The sequence below is a fragment of the Narcine bancroftii genome, chromosome 12, assembly GCF_036971445.1.
Source record: "Narcine bancroftii isolate sNarBan1 chromosome 12, sNarBan1.hap1, whole genome shotgun sequence".
Lineage (NCBI taxonomy): Eukaryota > Metazoa > Chordata > Chondrichthyes > Torpediniformes > Narcinidae > Narcine > Narcine bancroftii.
The window spans coordinates 98773216-98790361 of record NC_091480.1 but is presented as its reverse complement, the minus strand read 5'-3'; the positions used below and the strand labels follow the sequence as shown (position 1 = coordinate 98790361).

At 38.8% G+C, this 17146-nt stretch overlaps 1 protein-coding gene across 30 annotated transcripts in view; it reads right to left on the bottom strand.

Moving 5' to 3' along the window:
• Positions 1–17146, bottom strand: part of LOC138746747 (protein TANC2-like) — a 502350-nt gene that overhangs the window by 34907 nt on the left and 450297 nt on the right. For all 30 annotated transcript variants that reach the window (XM_069905106.1, XM_069905108.1, XM_069905110.1 and 27 more), the window contains 3 exons: positions 16592–16715; positions 13658–13833; positions 10050–10182 (listed from right to left, as the gene is read on the bottom strand). In XM_069905106.1, coding sequence (XP_069761207.1) covers positions 10050–10182; positions 13658–13833; positions 16592–16715 — 433 coding nt within the window. The remainder of the gene's footprint in view (positions 1–10049; positions 10183–13657; positions 13834–16591; positions 16716–17146) is intronic.

Sequence of the window (17146 nt, the reverse complement as noted above, 5' to 3'; positions counted from 1 at the left end):
TGCCTCTAATCACTGGAGGAACCATGAAAAGGAAATGTTTGCAGTCAAAATTTGACATTGATAGGCTGTGACATGAATTAACTTAGACATGTGACATGCCAGATAATTCATATTCAAAAATCTTCTTCAAGACTGTTCAGAAGCAGCTTGGCCGAGGTTGAGAAAGCACCAGTTGGGAAAAGTGAGATACTGGAGAAGAGTCAGTTACCGAAGATTTGGGGATTTTATTTGCAGTTGAGGCAATTCGTTGAAGCCCAAAAAAAAAGCAAAGAACGTATCTTTTGCACCCATTAATGAACCATATACAATTGATTGTTCTTGAAGCAAGGATATTATTCTAATAATGTTAGATTTTGTGACCAATTTGCAAATGATCATCTTTTGATCAGATTAGTTAGGGCAGAAAATTACATGATAACCATGGCATCAATACGGTCATTATAAGGGACTAAGCACACTTCATGTCCCAATTTCTAAAAAATCCAACAGGTTATATTACTAAATCATAATTTAGTGTTACTGTTTACCAAATAAGTTGTCCTCTACAACGATCCTATTGGTTGCTTTCATCAGGGATAAAGAAAGAAAGGCACATGAATCTTTCACGCTCTCCAGAACAGGAAGGGGGCAAAAGAAAATCATCAGAATGTACCTCGGGGACGACTTGGGAGTGTTTGGCAACCTTATCAATGATGAAGGAAAGAGAGAGGGAAGGGAAGGGATTTTAAAAAGACATGAAGATGAAAAACAGAAAAGAAACAGAATTGCAGTAAGCCAGTGTGTATCAGCAAATCTCAGAAACACAGCACATAAGAGGAATTACGTGAAGCGAGGCACACACGTAACTGTTTGAATCACACACACCGAAAGCTGCCTAAAGCCACAGTAACACCAGACCATTAGTTCCATTACTTGTGGGATCCGACTCTCAAAATATATTTTTAAAAAACAAATCCTACTTTTTTTTGATCTGTACGAAACGTACGTACTGATATACAAGACAACAGATGTCATTTTACACTAATTGTTTACATTCAAAATTTGGTGTAATATTCTGCAAGATTGAGATGCAAAATCCCCACACAAACTTAGAACCAGAAGCAATGTTATCAACTTTCTCTGATCCCACATCCACTTCGACTTCGACTTTTGGTCTGTATATTTGAACATTTTACAATAAGTATCAATCAAGAACATGTTTTAAAATAGAAATGGTTCATTGCTGAGTTTGAATGGCGGTGGGTTCAGATTTTTCTTCATTAAAGTGTTACAAAAAGAGATAGGAGTATATTTAAAAAATCCCTGGTTATAGATTAGCAATTTAATGGTTGGACAGATAATCAATTCCAATGCATTGCGATCACCTGCAGGACTCACTGGATTCATATCAATGACAAACAACCAAAATATATTCTTCCCATCTGCATGCTTGGAGCAAGGAATTGTCCATTTGTGTACCATACCGGACAAATAACAAAACTCATGAGTATAAAGTGTTCATTTCCAGATACATTCCCAAATGATAGTCATTAAGTCCCAATGAAAGGATTCTCGATGGTTTTCAGTGTCGAGGGCTCATTGTTGAAGAAGAGAAAGATGATTGGAACAACACAAGCTGTTTATGTTAGCTTCAAAAAATCTAACTGTGTTCTCTTTACACACATCCGAAGGCCCAAGCCAGTTTAATTAAAAACATCTCCCAGGATGGAAATGCTGCTCATCAGCTAATTAACCAAGTTCTAAATATCTTTATGCAATTAAAAGAGATAAAAAAATTCTGTCTCAACTTTCTTCATGAAATTCCAACATCAATAAAACATTGACAATATAATTTTCAATTGCGAAACAAAAAGTATACTGTACTAATGACAGCAAAAATAATAATGTGACATGAGAGCTTTCGTGACCTATACAGGTAATTAAATTTAAAATTGCTAACTGGTTCTTTGACGAATTTGGATGAATTAACAAGGTTTTAATCCACTGTGTCATTAAAGGGTCATGATCAAGGTCGTTAACATCTTCAGAAAGTTCATCCATCATGATTCATGGCAATGACATCCAGGATAAACAAGTTCTGTTGGTGAAACTACATAACATTCTACTGCAACAAAGAGCACAATGTCTACGTTCATTTAAGACCTTTACAAACACTAAACCTGATCATGTAGTAATAACCTGAACAAAAGGCACACCAAAGCATCTTCATCCAGTTAAGCATGAACTGTGATTAATCAATGCTCGACATCAAACATCTGCTTATATAAACAAAAATGCAAGCAGATTGCAGCTATTTATTAAAAATACTATTTGTAACCACAAAAGGGATTCAAACAATCTGCTTTCATTAAACAACACTGATTAAATGAGCATTGAATTAGCTCCATTTTATAAAGAATTCACACAAATCAGACAAATAGCTTGCAAGGCTGGACACATGAATTAATAATACATATTAGAATTCAAAGCTTGTGGTGAATTACTTTTCTGCCGCTAATCATTTACAAAGTTTCATCCCACACATTAACGAGGTCCAAGATCTGCATATCATTTTGATTCATAACAGTAATAATTAGATAAAGGAATACAAGACATATATCGATGGACATAATCCCACAAGCTGAGCATTCTAATTATTGCATCAGGATTTGGATGCCTCCTATCATCCTCCTTGGAACAGAGCAGTCAAAATTGAAGCAGTCAAAGAATTGCTGGAGGAACTCAGTAGGTCAGCCAGTATCCATGGGTAAAAAGTGGTCAGTCACTGGTTTGGGTCTGAACCCTTTATCAAGACTAAGATTTTTTAAAAATGGGTCAAACTCTGAATATTAAGGGGAGGAGCCCAGAGGAGTTCATACTATAGGATAGGAGGTGGAGAGGCAGGTAGAGGTGGGATGTGGGGGGGAAGAGGGAAGAAAAGCAAGAGAAAATGAGACAGAAAAAAATAAGTACAGGGGTACGTAAAGAGACAGAGAGTTGTGATTGGAAAATCCACATGATGGAGCTCAAACCTCCACTGGTGAACCCTCCGATCTTGTATTTCCAGGGGGTGTTTAGTTATGATATGAACTGTGACCTTTATCATTGCACCCTGACTAAAGTCCGTACACATTTTACCTCTTGACTCACTTTTTTAATTGGCTTGAATGAATCAAAGATGTGACGAGGAGGGATATTTTATGATCTGAAAGTGCGTAACTTATGAGGCTATTGAAGAACCAAAGAATAATTTCTAAATGTTTCATTGATTGAGTCGGTAATGAATATGAACACATTGCAAAATGTGATCCTACAGGATGAATTAATACAAATTACAGCTTGCAAACACATTAATGATTAGGGTACAGAGATTATCTTCCTGTTGGCATCAAAAGAAGGAAAAATTTTTAAAAACCAAAGGCCTACCTTGCATTTTAATCCCATGTTTAATATTAGATGAATCAATGATCTTGGTACACTTTTAAGTTTCAAGTACATTTGTTCACCAAATACAACAACTACGTCTTTATTTTGAGCATTATATTCAAGTGGAATATATCGAGTGGAAAATTTCACAATTCAACCACAGGTATTTTATCAAACAAGATCAGTGTAACAGAAAAAAGGTGGACGAGCTTGATCAAAAAGGACGGATGATTACCAAAGCAGCATTTGTCAATTGCCTTTGGCTGTCATTTAATATTTCTGTTCTTTTCGTAGAAGTTAACTCAAGATAAGCATCGCATTTATAATTCTCATCCAAACTAAATAAAAATCTGTGCACTTTATTATTTCCATTGTTTTACCAGCATCTTCCATATTCTGATAAGAAAAATAACTTCACTGGAAAATTCTATTCTGTAATTTGGTATTCCTAAGAATAACAATATAATTTCTAGTTTAATAATACTTTGCAGAATCTAATGTGTTATTCCCTCTAACCCCTAGAAATCCATTACCTTGTGTTTCTATAATGATTCAAACACCTGCCAGCAACTGCATTTTTTGGAGAAAATAATGCAGCCATCCCACTCTGGAATGGTGCCTGGAGAAAATAATGCAGCCATCCCACTCTGGAATACTGCCTGGAGAAAATAATTCAGGCATCCCACTCTGGAATGCTGCCTGGAGAAAATAATGCAGCCATCCCACTCTGGAATGCTGCCTGGAGAAAATAATGCAGCCATCCCACTCTGGAATACTCCCTGGAGAAAATAATGCAGCCATCCCACTCTGGAATACTGCCTGGAGAAAATAATTCAGCCATCCCATTCTGGAATGCTGCCTGGAGAAAATAATGCAGCAATCCCACTCTGGAATGCTGCCTGGAGAAAATAATGCAGCCATCCCAATCTGGAATACTGCCTGGAGAAAATAATTCAGCCATCCCACTCTGGAATACTGCCTGCAGAAAATAATACAGCCATCCCACTCTGGAATGGTGCCTGGAGAAAATAATGCAGCCATCCCACTCTGGAATGCTGCCTGGAGAAAATAATGCAGCCATCCCACTCTGGAATACTGCCTGGAGAAAATAATGCAGCCATCCCACTCTGGAATACTGCCTGCAGAAAATAATACAGCCATCCCACTCTGGAATGGTGCCTGGAGAAAATAATGCAGCCATCCCACTCTGGAATGCTGCCTGGAGAAAATAATTCAGCCATCCCACTCTGGAATGCTGCCTGGAGAAAATAATGCAGTCATCCCACTCTTGAATACTGCCTGGAGAAAATAATGCAGCCATCCCACTCTGGAATACTGCCTGGAGAAAATAATTCAGCCATCCCACTCTGGAATGCTGCCTGGAGAAAATAATTCAGCCATCCCACTCTGGAATACTGCCTGGAGAAAATAATGCAGCCATCCCACTCTGGAATACTGCCTGAAGAAAATAATGCAGCCATCCCACTCTGGAATACTGCCTGGAGAAAATAATGCAGCCATCCCACTCTGGAATACTGCCTGGAGAAAATAATGCAGCCATCCCACTCTGGAATACTGCCTGGAGAAAATAATGCAGCCATCCCACTCTGGAATACTGCCTGAAGAAAATATGCAGCCATCCCACTCTGGAATACTGCCTGGAGAAAATAATGCAGCCATCCCACTCTGGAATACTGCCTGGAGAAAATAATGCAGCCATCCCACTCTGGAATGCTGCCTGAAGCATCGGAGTTTAAGTTGAACCAAGTCAGCAAGAGAGCAGCAGCCAATGTATCTCGTTTAAATGGCCACTGAAGGCTTATTACCTGTCAAGTGAGTATTCTCCTGCTTTAAAAGGAGACTCAAAGTAATTGGAAATTATCACAGAAGACAAACAACATCACATTTAAAATGCCTCCAAAAGGAAAGTAACGCTTGTTCGGAAAAGTAGCTTAATAAGGTAAGGCAAGTATCAGAGATTGGAAAAGTACCTCTACTTGGTTTCATCCTTAACCTTGTTTAGAAGAAAATAATGACCTGCTGGAGGAACTCAGCAGGTCAAACAGCGTGAGTGGATAGAAATGGTGAGGATTTGGGTTGGGACCCTCTAGGGCACACATGTCAAACTCTGGCCCGTGGGCCAAATTTGGCCCGCGATATAATTATATTTGGCCCACAAGATCATATTAAATATATATTAGAGTTTGCCCGCTGGCTTCCGCGCAAGTATAGCACGTGCACAGCAGCAAGCCCTACCATAGTAGTTTTTAGCACTTCCACAGCAGGCACAGCAGTACACCGATATAGTTAACGGGAAAGTTAATTAGATATTCACAGCGGCACCGATACAACGGACCCGCCACCTAGCTCCAACGGACCCGCCGCCTAACTCCAACGGACCCGCCGCCTAGCTCCAACGGACCCGCCGCCTAGCTCCAACGGACCCGCCGCCTAGCTCCAACGGACCCGCCGCCTAGCTCCAACGGACCCGCCGCCTAGCTCCAACGGACCCGCTGCCTAGCTCCAACGGACCCGCCGCCTAGCTCCAACGGCTCCTTGAGCTTCATCTGTGGGTGGGTGCTGCTGGGCATTGGACTTTCCGCTGGGGTGGAGGTCGCGGACGAGTTCCACCGCTCTCACGGTATTCCCGGTGAGATGGCGAGACCAGCGGGGACTCCTTGGGTTGTTGGCGGCGGTTGCGGCAGGCGGAGGCGGAGGAGGGAGGGGGGCGGGGGGATGCCGCTCGGGTTTGCTGGCTGGGCTGGGGAGGGCTCCCTGCAGACCTCCGCTCCCTGGCATGCTTCTCGGCAACGTGCGAACCTTGGCTTAAAGGCTAGAGAGAAATATTATTTATTGAATATTTTATTTCTTATTTGTTAATGCTTCTTATGGAGAGTTTAACCAAAACTATTATTAAACATTTATTTTAATAAGAAAAAGTTTAACATTACATATGTTGAGAGAAAACATGCAGATGTTGTTGAAAAATTTCAATAAATATTTAGTTCGGCCCTCGATTTAGTCCAAGTTTTTAATTTTGGCCACCGGTGAATTTGAGTTTGACACCCCTGCTCTAGGGCAATGGTGGGGGTCTGGGGGAAGGTTAGAGAAAAAAGAATGGGAGTAGTTAACAAAGGTATGGACACGGTGAACCAGCTACATACAATTAGAAAAGTTGCTGCTCGTGGTATTGGGTTTAAGGCTGCGAAGGGGGAATCTGAGGCCTTGCTCCTCATACAAGTTTGGCCTCACCCTGGTAATGGACAAGGCTGCGAAAAAACCTGTGAAGAAACCTGTCTGTGTGAGAATTGTGAAGGGAATTGAAATGGAACTTCAAGCTTACACTCACTCCTTGTTCAGAAACAAATGATTTTCTAGCTGGTTAACAAAGAAGATTAGAAAGGACATTGTGAATCTGCATTGGCTGCATCTAATGAATGAAAATGTAATGTTTATTGTGATTTCTTTAGGAAATTCCAGTGCATAATTGGCGATGTGGTTAACAAACCGGATTATATATAGACATTAAATATAAAAGCAAGCAAATCATGATGAATTTGTACAAGCTTAGAAGACATTCCATATTATGATGTTGTTTTAGCTGTAAAAAAGCAGAAAGAAATTAGAAGCTATTCTGAAAGGATGGCAAGAATTTACTAAAATTATACTGACAAAGTTCTATTCTAGATAAAGGGTCTAGATAAGAAAAACAGTTTGAAAATGTTTACCTTTTCATTTCCAAGAGGGTGAATGACAAGGTTGCATCCACCGGTTAGAAAATAAGTTACATGCATTTTCTTGGGAATGGAGTTGAAAGGTGTTTTTAATGCAGGAAGATTAGGAAAAAATAACTTCTTCATTGTGTAACTTATTAAGGAGAGAGATCTTCTCCACATAGAAAATCATTCATAACTGGAATGGTGTGCTGAAGGCAAACTTTCTGGAGTTATTCAAATAGACAGTTGCATTCTATGGTGTGAGAAAGGTGGGCTGGAGAATCTCCTTTCCCTAAACGTATTCCATTCCTTTTATCATGTCAGTTTTATGAAGATCTGAGTGGAGATCTGATTTAATTATCTGCACATCCTAAATGATCATTTCATCTCAAACAGAAGGGATTGGAAATAGGACAGGTTAATTGGACTGAAATATCATGGTAGCACAAGGCACAGCCAAACCAGATCAATTGTACGTGCAATGTTTTACCTCTTGAGACATTAAAAAGATGAAACATTGTGTAGCATCTGAAAGGGTTAATCTTGTTTTCTCTTGCAAAAATTGTGAAACGTGTTTGGGGAAAGTGCCACAGGCATAATTTAATTTCAAAAACATTCCTGCCCATGATAAGAGACTAGAAAGATCAAGCTTTTGTCATTTGGATCCTGAAGATGGACTGATGAGCCAAAGTACAGCACATAAAATGAAGTATTGCATTGTTGCTCTGCAGGGTTTTTTTAGACAAAGCCAGCCATAATAGGAGTTAAGTAGCATTTTTGACACAGTGGCTTCCTGCAAATACTGATCCATTCCTGGCTTTCACTATCCTATTGTACAACACCATGTCACGCACTTAAAGGAAAACAGTGACATCATTGCAGAAAATGTTTTTATTAGTAGACCAACAGAGATATTGAGTTAGTGAGTTAACAAATACAGAAACATACAGAAACCTGATGACAGAGGGACAGAGATCTGACAACCTTGAGGAACAAGCATTCAGTGGAAGTGGCAGCTGATTTCCATCCACACGAACAGCATAAACCTAAAGTAACCAGATGAGACTAGATCGAGGAAGGTCATAAGATCAAGAAGAAGTGTCCAGACCACATGCAGCAAACACCACGTTTGGGAAAGCAGCCCTCAAGGGCACAGCAATTCACTTCTATTTCTGATTACATTTCTTTGTGGCTTTGTCATTTGTCTTTTTCAATTTTGGGAACCCTGGGGATGGAAAAGGGCATTGCCATGTACTGTTGTCATAGTGACAAATAAACCTTACATCCAAATCAAAATCTATTGGTTATCAAGCAGTTAACATGAAGGTTGATAAATGCAAATAGTCCACAATGTTGGTATTGGATTTAAAGTTCATGCTTGTCCCTTGAGGCGGAAATGCAAGTATGTAAGTGAATGCACGAAGCTTGGACACTCTTGGTCTGGAACAGCTGCTCAATGTTGGGAAAAGGTCAATGCACAAGCCAATGTCATTGCAATTTTAGTTTAAGCCAGCAAACAAAGGGGACTCAAATTGGGAAATATTATCATTTCCAGAAATGTGTTTCCTTAAATTTGCTTCCTTCTAGCAATAAAATGTAATTCATTGTGAATTAAAACATCTGTTTTGGATTTTAAAAATCGGATAATCGATACAGATCAATGTTATTTTTGTCACATTTCTTTTTATGGATGAATTATAATAAATACACCCAAATGTTTAACGTTAAATCTAGTCTCCACATTGAAAATCCAACAACATGAAAATATTAATCTGTGCCCTTATTAATTTTCATCTGATTGAGCAATATCAAATACAGTTTTTAAATCTAAAGTTCTGGTATTTTAATTTCTAATGGTTTCATGCAATTCATAAACTGTCGCTGGTTGGTTTCATTTCTTGATGCAACCAGGTTCTCTTGCTCTTAGAGCCAGGCAATATATTTATTGTTTCCACCAAAATGTAACAACTATAAAATTCTTCCTTGAATTTCTAATACAAGTCCAGAATGTTCACCCAGATTAAGCATTAGACAGCACACTGCATTTTGGATGCCCTTTTACTTAGCCTCACCGGCAACTTCCAACTGCTCAATCATTTTTTTTCTAATGACTACTTGAATGGAACTTTGTTACATTAAGATTCTCACTAAGATGCTTTTATGCTGCTTGTGGAAAGATGTTTATGCATTGGCCAGACTTACTAAATAGATGAGAGAAAATATTATGAGGAGTGTTCCCCACAGGCATTACTTAAAAGCCAGACAATGGAACAATATGATTGCCAGATATGCATTCATTGGTGTTTTATTCACAGGGAGAGTTTTTCAGTATTTCTAAATAGCAGAGGCTCTTTGGACTTCACTGTCATAAATTAATGGATGCTTTTCTAAACAGATATATTGATCCAGTCATCTCCATTATATTAATCTCCCTATCAGATTATCTGCTGTGCATGTTTCCAGTATCATCCACTTTCCTAACTTCACAAATATAATACTCTCCAGATCACTTTGAAATATCTGCAGCCAACTACATTTATGTTTAGCAATGCTAAAGAGAGTGACTTCAAGGTCATTGCATTGTACACTGGAGTAAGCTGTGTGAAATCAAAGTTTAGTTTAATATTAGATATTACGTTGAAAATATTACATTCACAAGTTACTGCAGATTGACAGCAAAAGCTAGACACATCATTTCCATGTTAACATTCTCAACATAGAAAACTAATCTGTTCATTCTTGATGGTGCTTAGATGTATGATTTTTAAATGCAACCAATTATTTCCATACAATAGTGAATACAAATTCACTTTTTACTTCAAGCGAGAATGTCAAACCTAACCTTCTGCTTCAATGAAAATCGTATCTACTCCAAACAGTCTAATGGCACTCACTGCAGGGAGGAGGGACTGTCTCTGAAAGGCCTACCTATCTTGGCTCCTTTCTTCAGAAGGGTGACAACCACTGCTGTATTGCGGCACCCCACTGCTCTGTCCAAAGGTCTCATACCGCTGTAGTCCACGTGTTCAATCATTGCTCCATGGTCCACAAGGTATTGCACCTGTCACCAAGTTTAAGAAAGACATAAATCGAGTGATTAAATATCTAAATGATCATAGTTTATCTAAATGTAAAATGTATCATCCTCAACGAGAATAGTAGAAATATTGCCTAACAGACAACAACGTGGACTGGGGAAAAAATGCAACAGCTGTTAGTGTACACCTCGCCTACCCCTTCCTCCCTCCGCCTCACCTTTTTATTCAGGAACCTGCTTGCTTTTTTGCTCATACCTTGACGAAGGGCTCAGGCCCAAAACGTTGGTCATCCTTTACATCCCATTGGTGCCATAGTTTCTCCAGCTGCATTATTGCCTGGAATTTGGATCAGTTGACATTTTATTCAGTGTTGCCTGCTTAGAAGCTGATTTAACTGTAGTGAAATATGATTATGGCCATTTCCAGGGTTTTTTCCATCAACCTCGTAATTCAACCAACACTTCCCAGATGAATTTCATTTAAACGGTGAATGCAATTTCCTTGTCAGAGGGAATTGACACTTTTTTTTTCTGTGAAGCAATCCTTGGAGCACTGGTGGAGAAATGGAACCAAATTGCCCAGGGACCAGTGTTAGGCACTCGCTGACAATGAGGCTTTAATCCAACAAACACTGGATTAGTTTCTTTGAGTGGACTCTCCTTCCTGCCCCATTCTGCAGACTTCCTTCCTGACCTGATTCCCCTGTTTGTGCTGTATTGATCAATGATTTTATACCTTTCACAATCTTGCGACGCCTAATTATTTTTTTCCAGTAATGCCCTGGTCAGAAGGAAGAAAGATCAAAGGAAAAGAGATAATGAAGGAATAGGAAGAAGAAAATATCACCATTAAAACGCATCAACACTGGAGGAAGAGTGAGAGGCATTCCCAATGCAGGCAAGATCAATAAGTGGTCAGGATTATCGAATCCAACCCAATGACTCATTCATTACATTGGAGTTTTCTGAGTCATTTGGTTTTATATCACCAATTCTGAAAAATAATCAATTCTATATATTGAATGTCCATTAAGAATAGAATTATTTCATTATTCTCTTGCCGTTAAGCTCATTACAACCACTTGAAATATTTCTTGAATTGATAATCAGATAAATTAGTACAATGACGTGGTGCCTTAAGAAAGTAGCCTCTGTCATCAACAACCCTCACCATCAAAGGCCATGCCCTCTTCACACTGCTATCATCAAGAAGGAAGGAGCTTGAAACTGAACACCCAACAGTTTCTTCCCCTTTGCTATAAGATTGCTGAATGGACAATGAACCACAGACACTTCCCCCCCCCCCACTTCTTTTACACTTTTTAAAAATAGTGTATTTATGGAAATGTAATTTGCACCGGTAATGCACAATACTGATGCTGCAAAGAAACAAATTTTGTGAGATACGTTCATGACAATATACCTGATCCTGATTCAATTTAAGCTTAAGATATGTATCTCCTATGAATGATTTAACTTGTTATGACTGGTACAGAATAGGTATTACATGTTTTAAAGATTTATTTATTGACAATAGTCTTATTTCATTTGAACAATTGGCAAGCAAATTTGCTTTACCTAAAATTCATTTATTAGGTATCTTGAGATTAGAAACTTTCTTCACTCTTAATTACCTGCATTTCCCAATGCTCGTTGCAATTTTTAATTTATAGCTTTCAAGAAAGGTCTAATATCTACTATTTATGATATGTTGATGAAATTGCATCAAGCTCCTTTAGATAAAATTTAAAAAGTGTGGGAACAGGACTTACATTTTCCAATTTCTGAAGAGAGTTGGGATTTGATTTTTAAATGAGTGAATACCTCATCATTATGTGCTCATCCTTCTCTCTTACAATTTAAAGTAGCCCATAGAGCTCACATGACCAAAGATGAGCTTTCTCATATCTACCTGAATATGAGTGCTCGTTGTGACAGATGTAACAATGAAAATGCTACATTAATTCATACGTTTTGGATTTGTTTGACCCTTAAGAGATTCTGGATGGAGGGTTTTCAGACTTTATCAATAATTCTTGATTTCAACTCAGAGCCTAATCCTTTAGTTGCTGTTTTCGGCACTACTGGAGAGAACAGTTTGACTTTAATGCCAACTAAACGTCAAATAATACCTTTTACTTCCCTTATGGAAAGACGTGTAATACTGCTTAGATGGAAGGACGCTGCTCCTCCCACTCATGCCCAATGGTTATGCAAAATCATGTCCTGCCTTAATTTAGAGAAAATCTGATGGTAGGGAGGGTTTTTTGTTTTGTTATATTATCCACATATATTTTTCTATGTATGAATTTTTTCAGATTTTGATGTAATTGTGGTTTTAAAATAAAGTATTAATAAAAGAAAATCCTATTTTAAGTAACTGATATGAATATGAATTTTCAAAATATGTGGGGACCATTTGTGAACTATTTTCAGAACCTCTAGAACAGTAACAATTTCAAAGATAATTTTATGTTCTTTTTTCGTGCTTTCTTTTTCAGTCGCAGAATTTCACCATACAACTCCGATTTAGGTAGTGGGACAGGTATTATATATTATAATATTTCATGTCATTCTTTAATTCAGTGTGTAGAAGTAATTAGTGATATAATAGCTTTGTATAAAGTGTTGATACTTTCTGTACTTATATCTCGATATACATCATGTCTTTTCCCTACACCAGGAGACATATGTTTTATTATTATAAAAAGATTGAAAAAGAAAGATATAGATAACAAGGTCAGATCTCCTGTCCTGAGATCATGGGACTTATCTGGACATTCTCACAAATCTGGGTTGGTAATGCTGACAGTGTGATATTCTGCAGCTCTCCGAGCTACCAGGGTGGAACGTCTGGTTGCTGAGCCCGCACTAGACAAGCATGGAGTCTCCAGTTAACTGAATAGAAAGATCATGCTTAGTGTGTCGTTAATATCACTTGAAAAAATATTGTCCTGAATGTCAAACATTTTTGACAGTCTGTGAGTGTGGGGGGAGGAAAGGGACTCACTGATTGTCATAACGGTTCTGAGAACAGTTGTGATAGACCTGCACTACACTGAAGTGTATAAAACAAGGTTCCTGGAATAGACTGCACAGCACAAGGGAAGGAGCTAAGTGATTTTACCCCCAGATTTTCATACCAGTCAAAGAACTGGTTAAAAGTATTTCCTGCTATGGCCCAGAACACAGCTAATCCATGCTTAGAAGCACCAAAAACATAGCCATATCATTTCTAATTAAGGTATTTTTATATGCTCAGAGTATCAGCATTTATATATTGCCCCATCTGTTATTTAAAAGCAGCTGATTTGGTTTTGAAGTTTGAGAAGAACAAGCTATCAATGTATTGACTGAAGCAATCTTGCAAGATTGAGTGTTTCTGGCACAGCTGTTTGATGAGAGATTATGATCTGACCTTTTAGGAGACCAAAATTACACCACAGGGAAGGTTCATGTCCACAGAGTGTTAAAAACATTGTGTGTACAAGATACTTACAACATCTGCATCACCATAAAATGCAGCAAGATCCAGAGGGGTCCGTCCATTTTTATCTGCGTGATCTGTTGCTGCTCCTCTTTCTACTAAGGACTGAACTACAGGCAAGTGACCCTTCAGACATGCCCAGCTGAGGGCAGTCAATCCTTCCTTATCCATGAGTGAAAGGGCTGCTCCTATAGAACAGAGAACACCCAATGCAAAGTGATTGTGACATATAGCATCCCTGACACAGGCTCCATTTATCAGACACTTCTAACCTCAGATTCTGTAATGTTTAACATGTGCTACAAACGAATCCCTTATTCAGCAAAACAAATCAACTGTAAAAGTACAGAAACTATTTCTGAATTACGTCCAAGCTCCCTTGCTAAGGCTTTGATTTTCAGCTCCCAGGACCTTTTGAAAACAGCATCTATTTACCTGTATTTTGGAATAAAGGAATATTTATAATTAACAGCCTTCAAATGCAACAAACCATCACAATTCTGGTGATGTCAAACTTTAACATATTTTTTGACCTGTTGTGATTTTCAAAAAAAGTTATTCTTGCTGCTAGACTTTATACTAGAATTGTCTTTGAACGTTTGCCCTCTCCTTTTACATTGTCTATTGCTCGATCTTTTATTTGATGAGGTGGATACAATAAGGTGGCAGAAACCCTATACGTTAATTGATAATGTATTATAGAAACAGCTGTCCATCTCAAAAAAATTCAAGCTTATTGCATCCTTTGTGAATATTGTAAATGCAGGGTTCCTGTAGCAGGATTATCTAATTTCCTGTCATTTCTTGAATACAGGACTCATCTGGAATACTTTTTAGCAGTATGTGCATTTTAAGTATGCCACTACCTAGACGTTATATTATTTTGGTAAAATTATGAATTCCTTCATTTTGTTCATGTATAAAAGTAAGCAGAGGAGATTTATTCAAATATCTTAATGCATCGACTATGTATATACTTTTCCCAAAGTAATCCGTCAAGGCGAAGGAAGAACCATTGAAGATGAAGGACAGCACAATGATGAGAAACAGGGGGAGCAGGACTGATCCTTTGGGGTATTTTTGCTACATAGACTTAATTTCATCTTGATCTGAGTTGTTTTGATAGAAGCATTATACGTGGCAGTCAAAGAGGAAACAGTTCTGTCTCCTGGTGTAGGGAAAAGACATTCGCTCAAGGCTTAGGGCCAATGTCTTTTCCAATGCCATTCTATGAAATACATATTGAACACAGATGCCTTGCAATGAGTTACAAGGCAGTGGCTGGATTAAGTGCATCTGGTAATGTGACCTACTAGATGGGAACTGTTATCCCAAATACCTAGTATCTGCAATCCCCATATTTAATACACTGTTCATTAATTGGCAATACTTATTACTGTGGCTTTCTTATGTTGATTTAAAAATACTATTCCCATGAGTTATTTGTAAAAGATCATAAAATAGACAGTTAAGTGTGACATGCAATTTAATGTTGAGATCAAAGATATTTTCTGGGGCAAGTGCATCACAGATAGGGAGAAAAGCAGATGGAATGAAGTAGAAATGAAGATCAGCCATGATCTCAGAAACACCAGCACCTACTCCTATGTCTGGGATACAAAGTTACCTCACAGGTAAGACAGTCCGACAGAAATTAATATATTCTGGAGAGAAAAAATGGTGGGATGTGAAGTGGTGTAATGCACATCCCCCATTATCCCCACAAATATAATGCCCAAGTTGGAGTGAAAACCATTTTTATACAAAATAAGATTCTGAATAATCAAAGCAAACTTGAGTCTAACTGGTCTGCCTGGACTAGTTAGGCCAAAAGGCCTATTTTAGGCCTTCAGGAAGGAGAAGCATTCTGGTTGCAGCATTCTAACATGGGGGTGCCAATGCCACAGAGGGTTGTGAACCCGGCCAACGCCACCTTGGGTATTATTAGTCTTCACTCCTCTAAGGACATTTACCCCCACCAACCAGGTCATCGCCTGGTCACTCTGCAACCATCAGAAAGGAAGTACAGGAGCCAGACGATGAGCACCCAACATTACAGAAACAGCTTCTTCCCCTCTGCCATCAGATATCTATCTGAATGGACAATGAACCACAAACACTACCTCACTTTTTTCTTTAACCTCTTCCTTTGCACTTGTTTATTTATATATTTTTAATGAGTTTATTTACAGAAATATAATTTATACCCATTTTTGCGCCTGTAATCCACATCACTGCTGCTACAAAACAATAAATTTTGTGACACACGTTCCTAACAATAAACCTGATTCTGATTTGGTTCGACTATAACCATATAACCCTATAACCCCTTACAGCACAGAACAGGCCAGTTCGGTCCTACTAGTCCGTGCCGTAGCAAATCCCCACCCTCCTAGTCCCACTGACCAGCACCCGGTCCATACCCCTCCAGTCCTCTCCTCTCCATGGAACGATCCAGTCTTTCCTTAAATGTAACCCATGATCCCGCCTCAACCACGTCTGCCGGAAGCTCATTCCACATCCCCACCACCCTCTGCGTCAAGAAATTTCCCCTCATGTTCCCCTTATAATTTTCCCTCTTCAATCTTAAACCATGTCCTCTAGTTTGAATCTCCCCCTTTCTTAATTGAAAAAACCTATCCACATTGACTCTGTCTGTCCCTTTTAAAATCTTAAACACCTCGATCAAGTCCCCTCTCAATCTTCTACGCTCCAGAGAAAAAAGCCCCAGTCTGCACAACCTTTCCCTGGAACTCAGACCCTGAAATCCTGTCAACATTCTCGTGAACCTTCTCTGCACTCTCTCTGTTTTGTTTCTATCTTTCCTATAATTGGGTGACCAAAACTGCACACAGTACTCCAAATTTGGCCTCACCAATGCCTTGTGACAATCACGCCATTTTGAACATTTGAATAATGATTGAAGGACCTCGCTCTGATACTAACCTTGAGCAAGCAAGAATTCCACCGTGTCTAAGTGTCCCTCTGATGCTGCCATCATTAAAGGTGTCCTACCCTGTTTATCGGCCATATTTGAATCTGCCCCGTGAGTTAACAGCAAATCCACTATCTGAAAATACAAACATCATCCATTTATTTCAGAGCAGTTTGTAATTTTGTAAAATTTTATGGAGAGATCAGCAAGAATAGGATAGAAATTAACCTGCAGTAGCAACTTCTATTAATAAAGTACCTCATTCAGCAGAATTCCTCGTGAGGGGTTTCACCACAAAGTTATTGGACAAAATCTATTTCAGAAAATACCAGGCAGAAGACCGAACTTTGGTCACAAGGGGCAGGTTTAAAGGAGGAAAGAGAGTTGGAGAGGTTTAAAAAGGGGACTTTACATGTTCACATCTTGGTAGCTGAAGGTAAATCTAAAATCAGGGACCAAAAGCCATGAACAGTGGACTAGAGGTACCTTAGAGCAGCAATTCTCAATGGGGGCCACAACATGTTTATATAAAAGCCATTTTCTTTTCACCTTACTTAACATTTGTT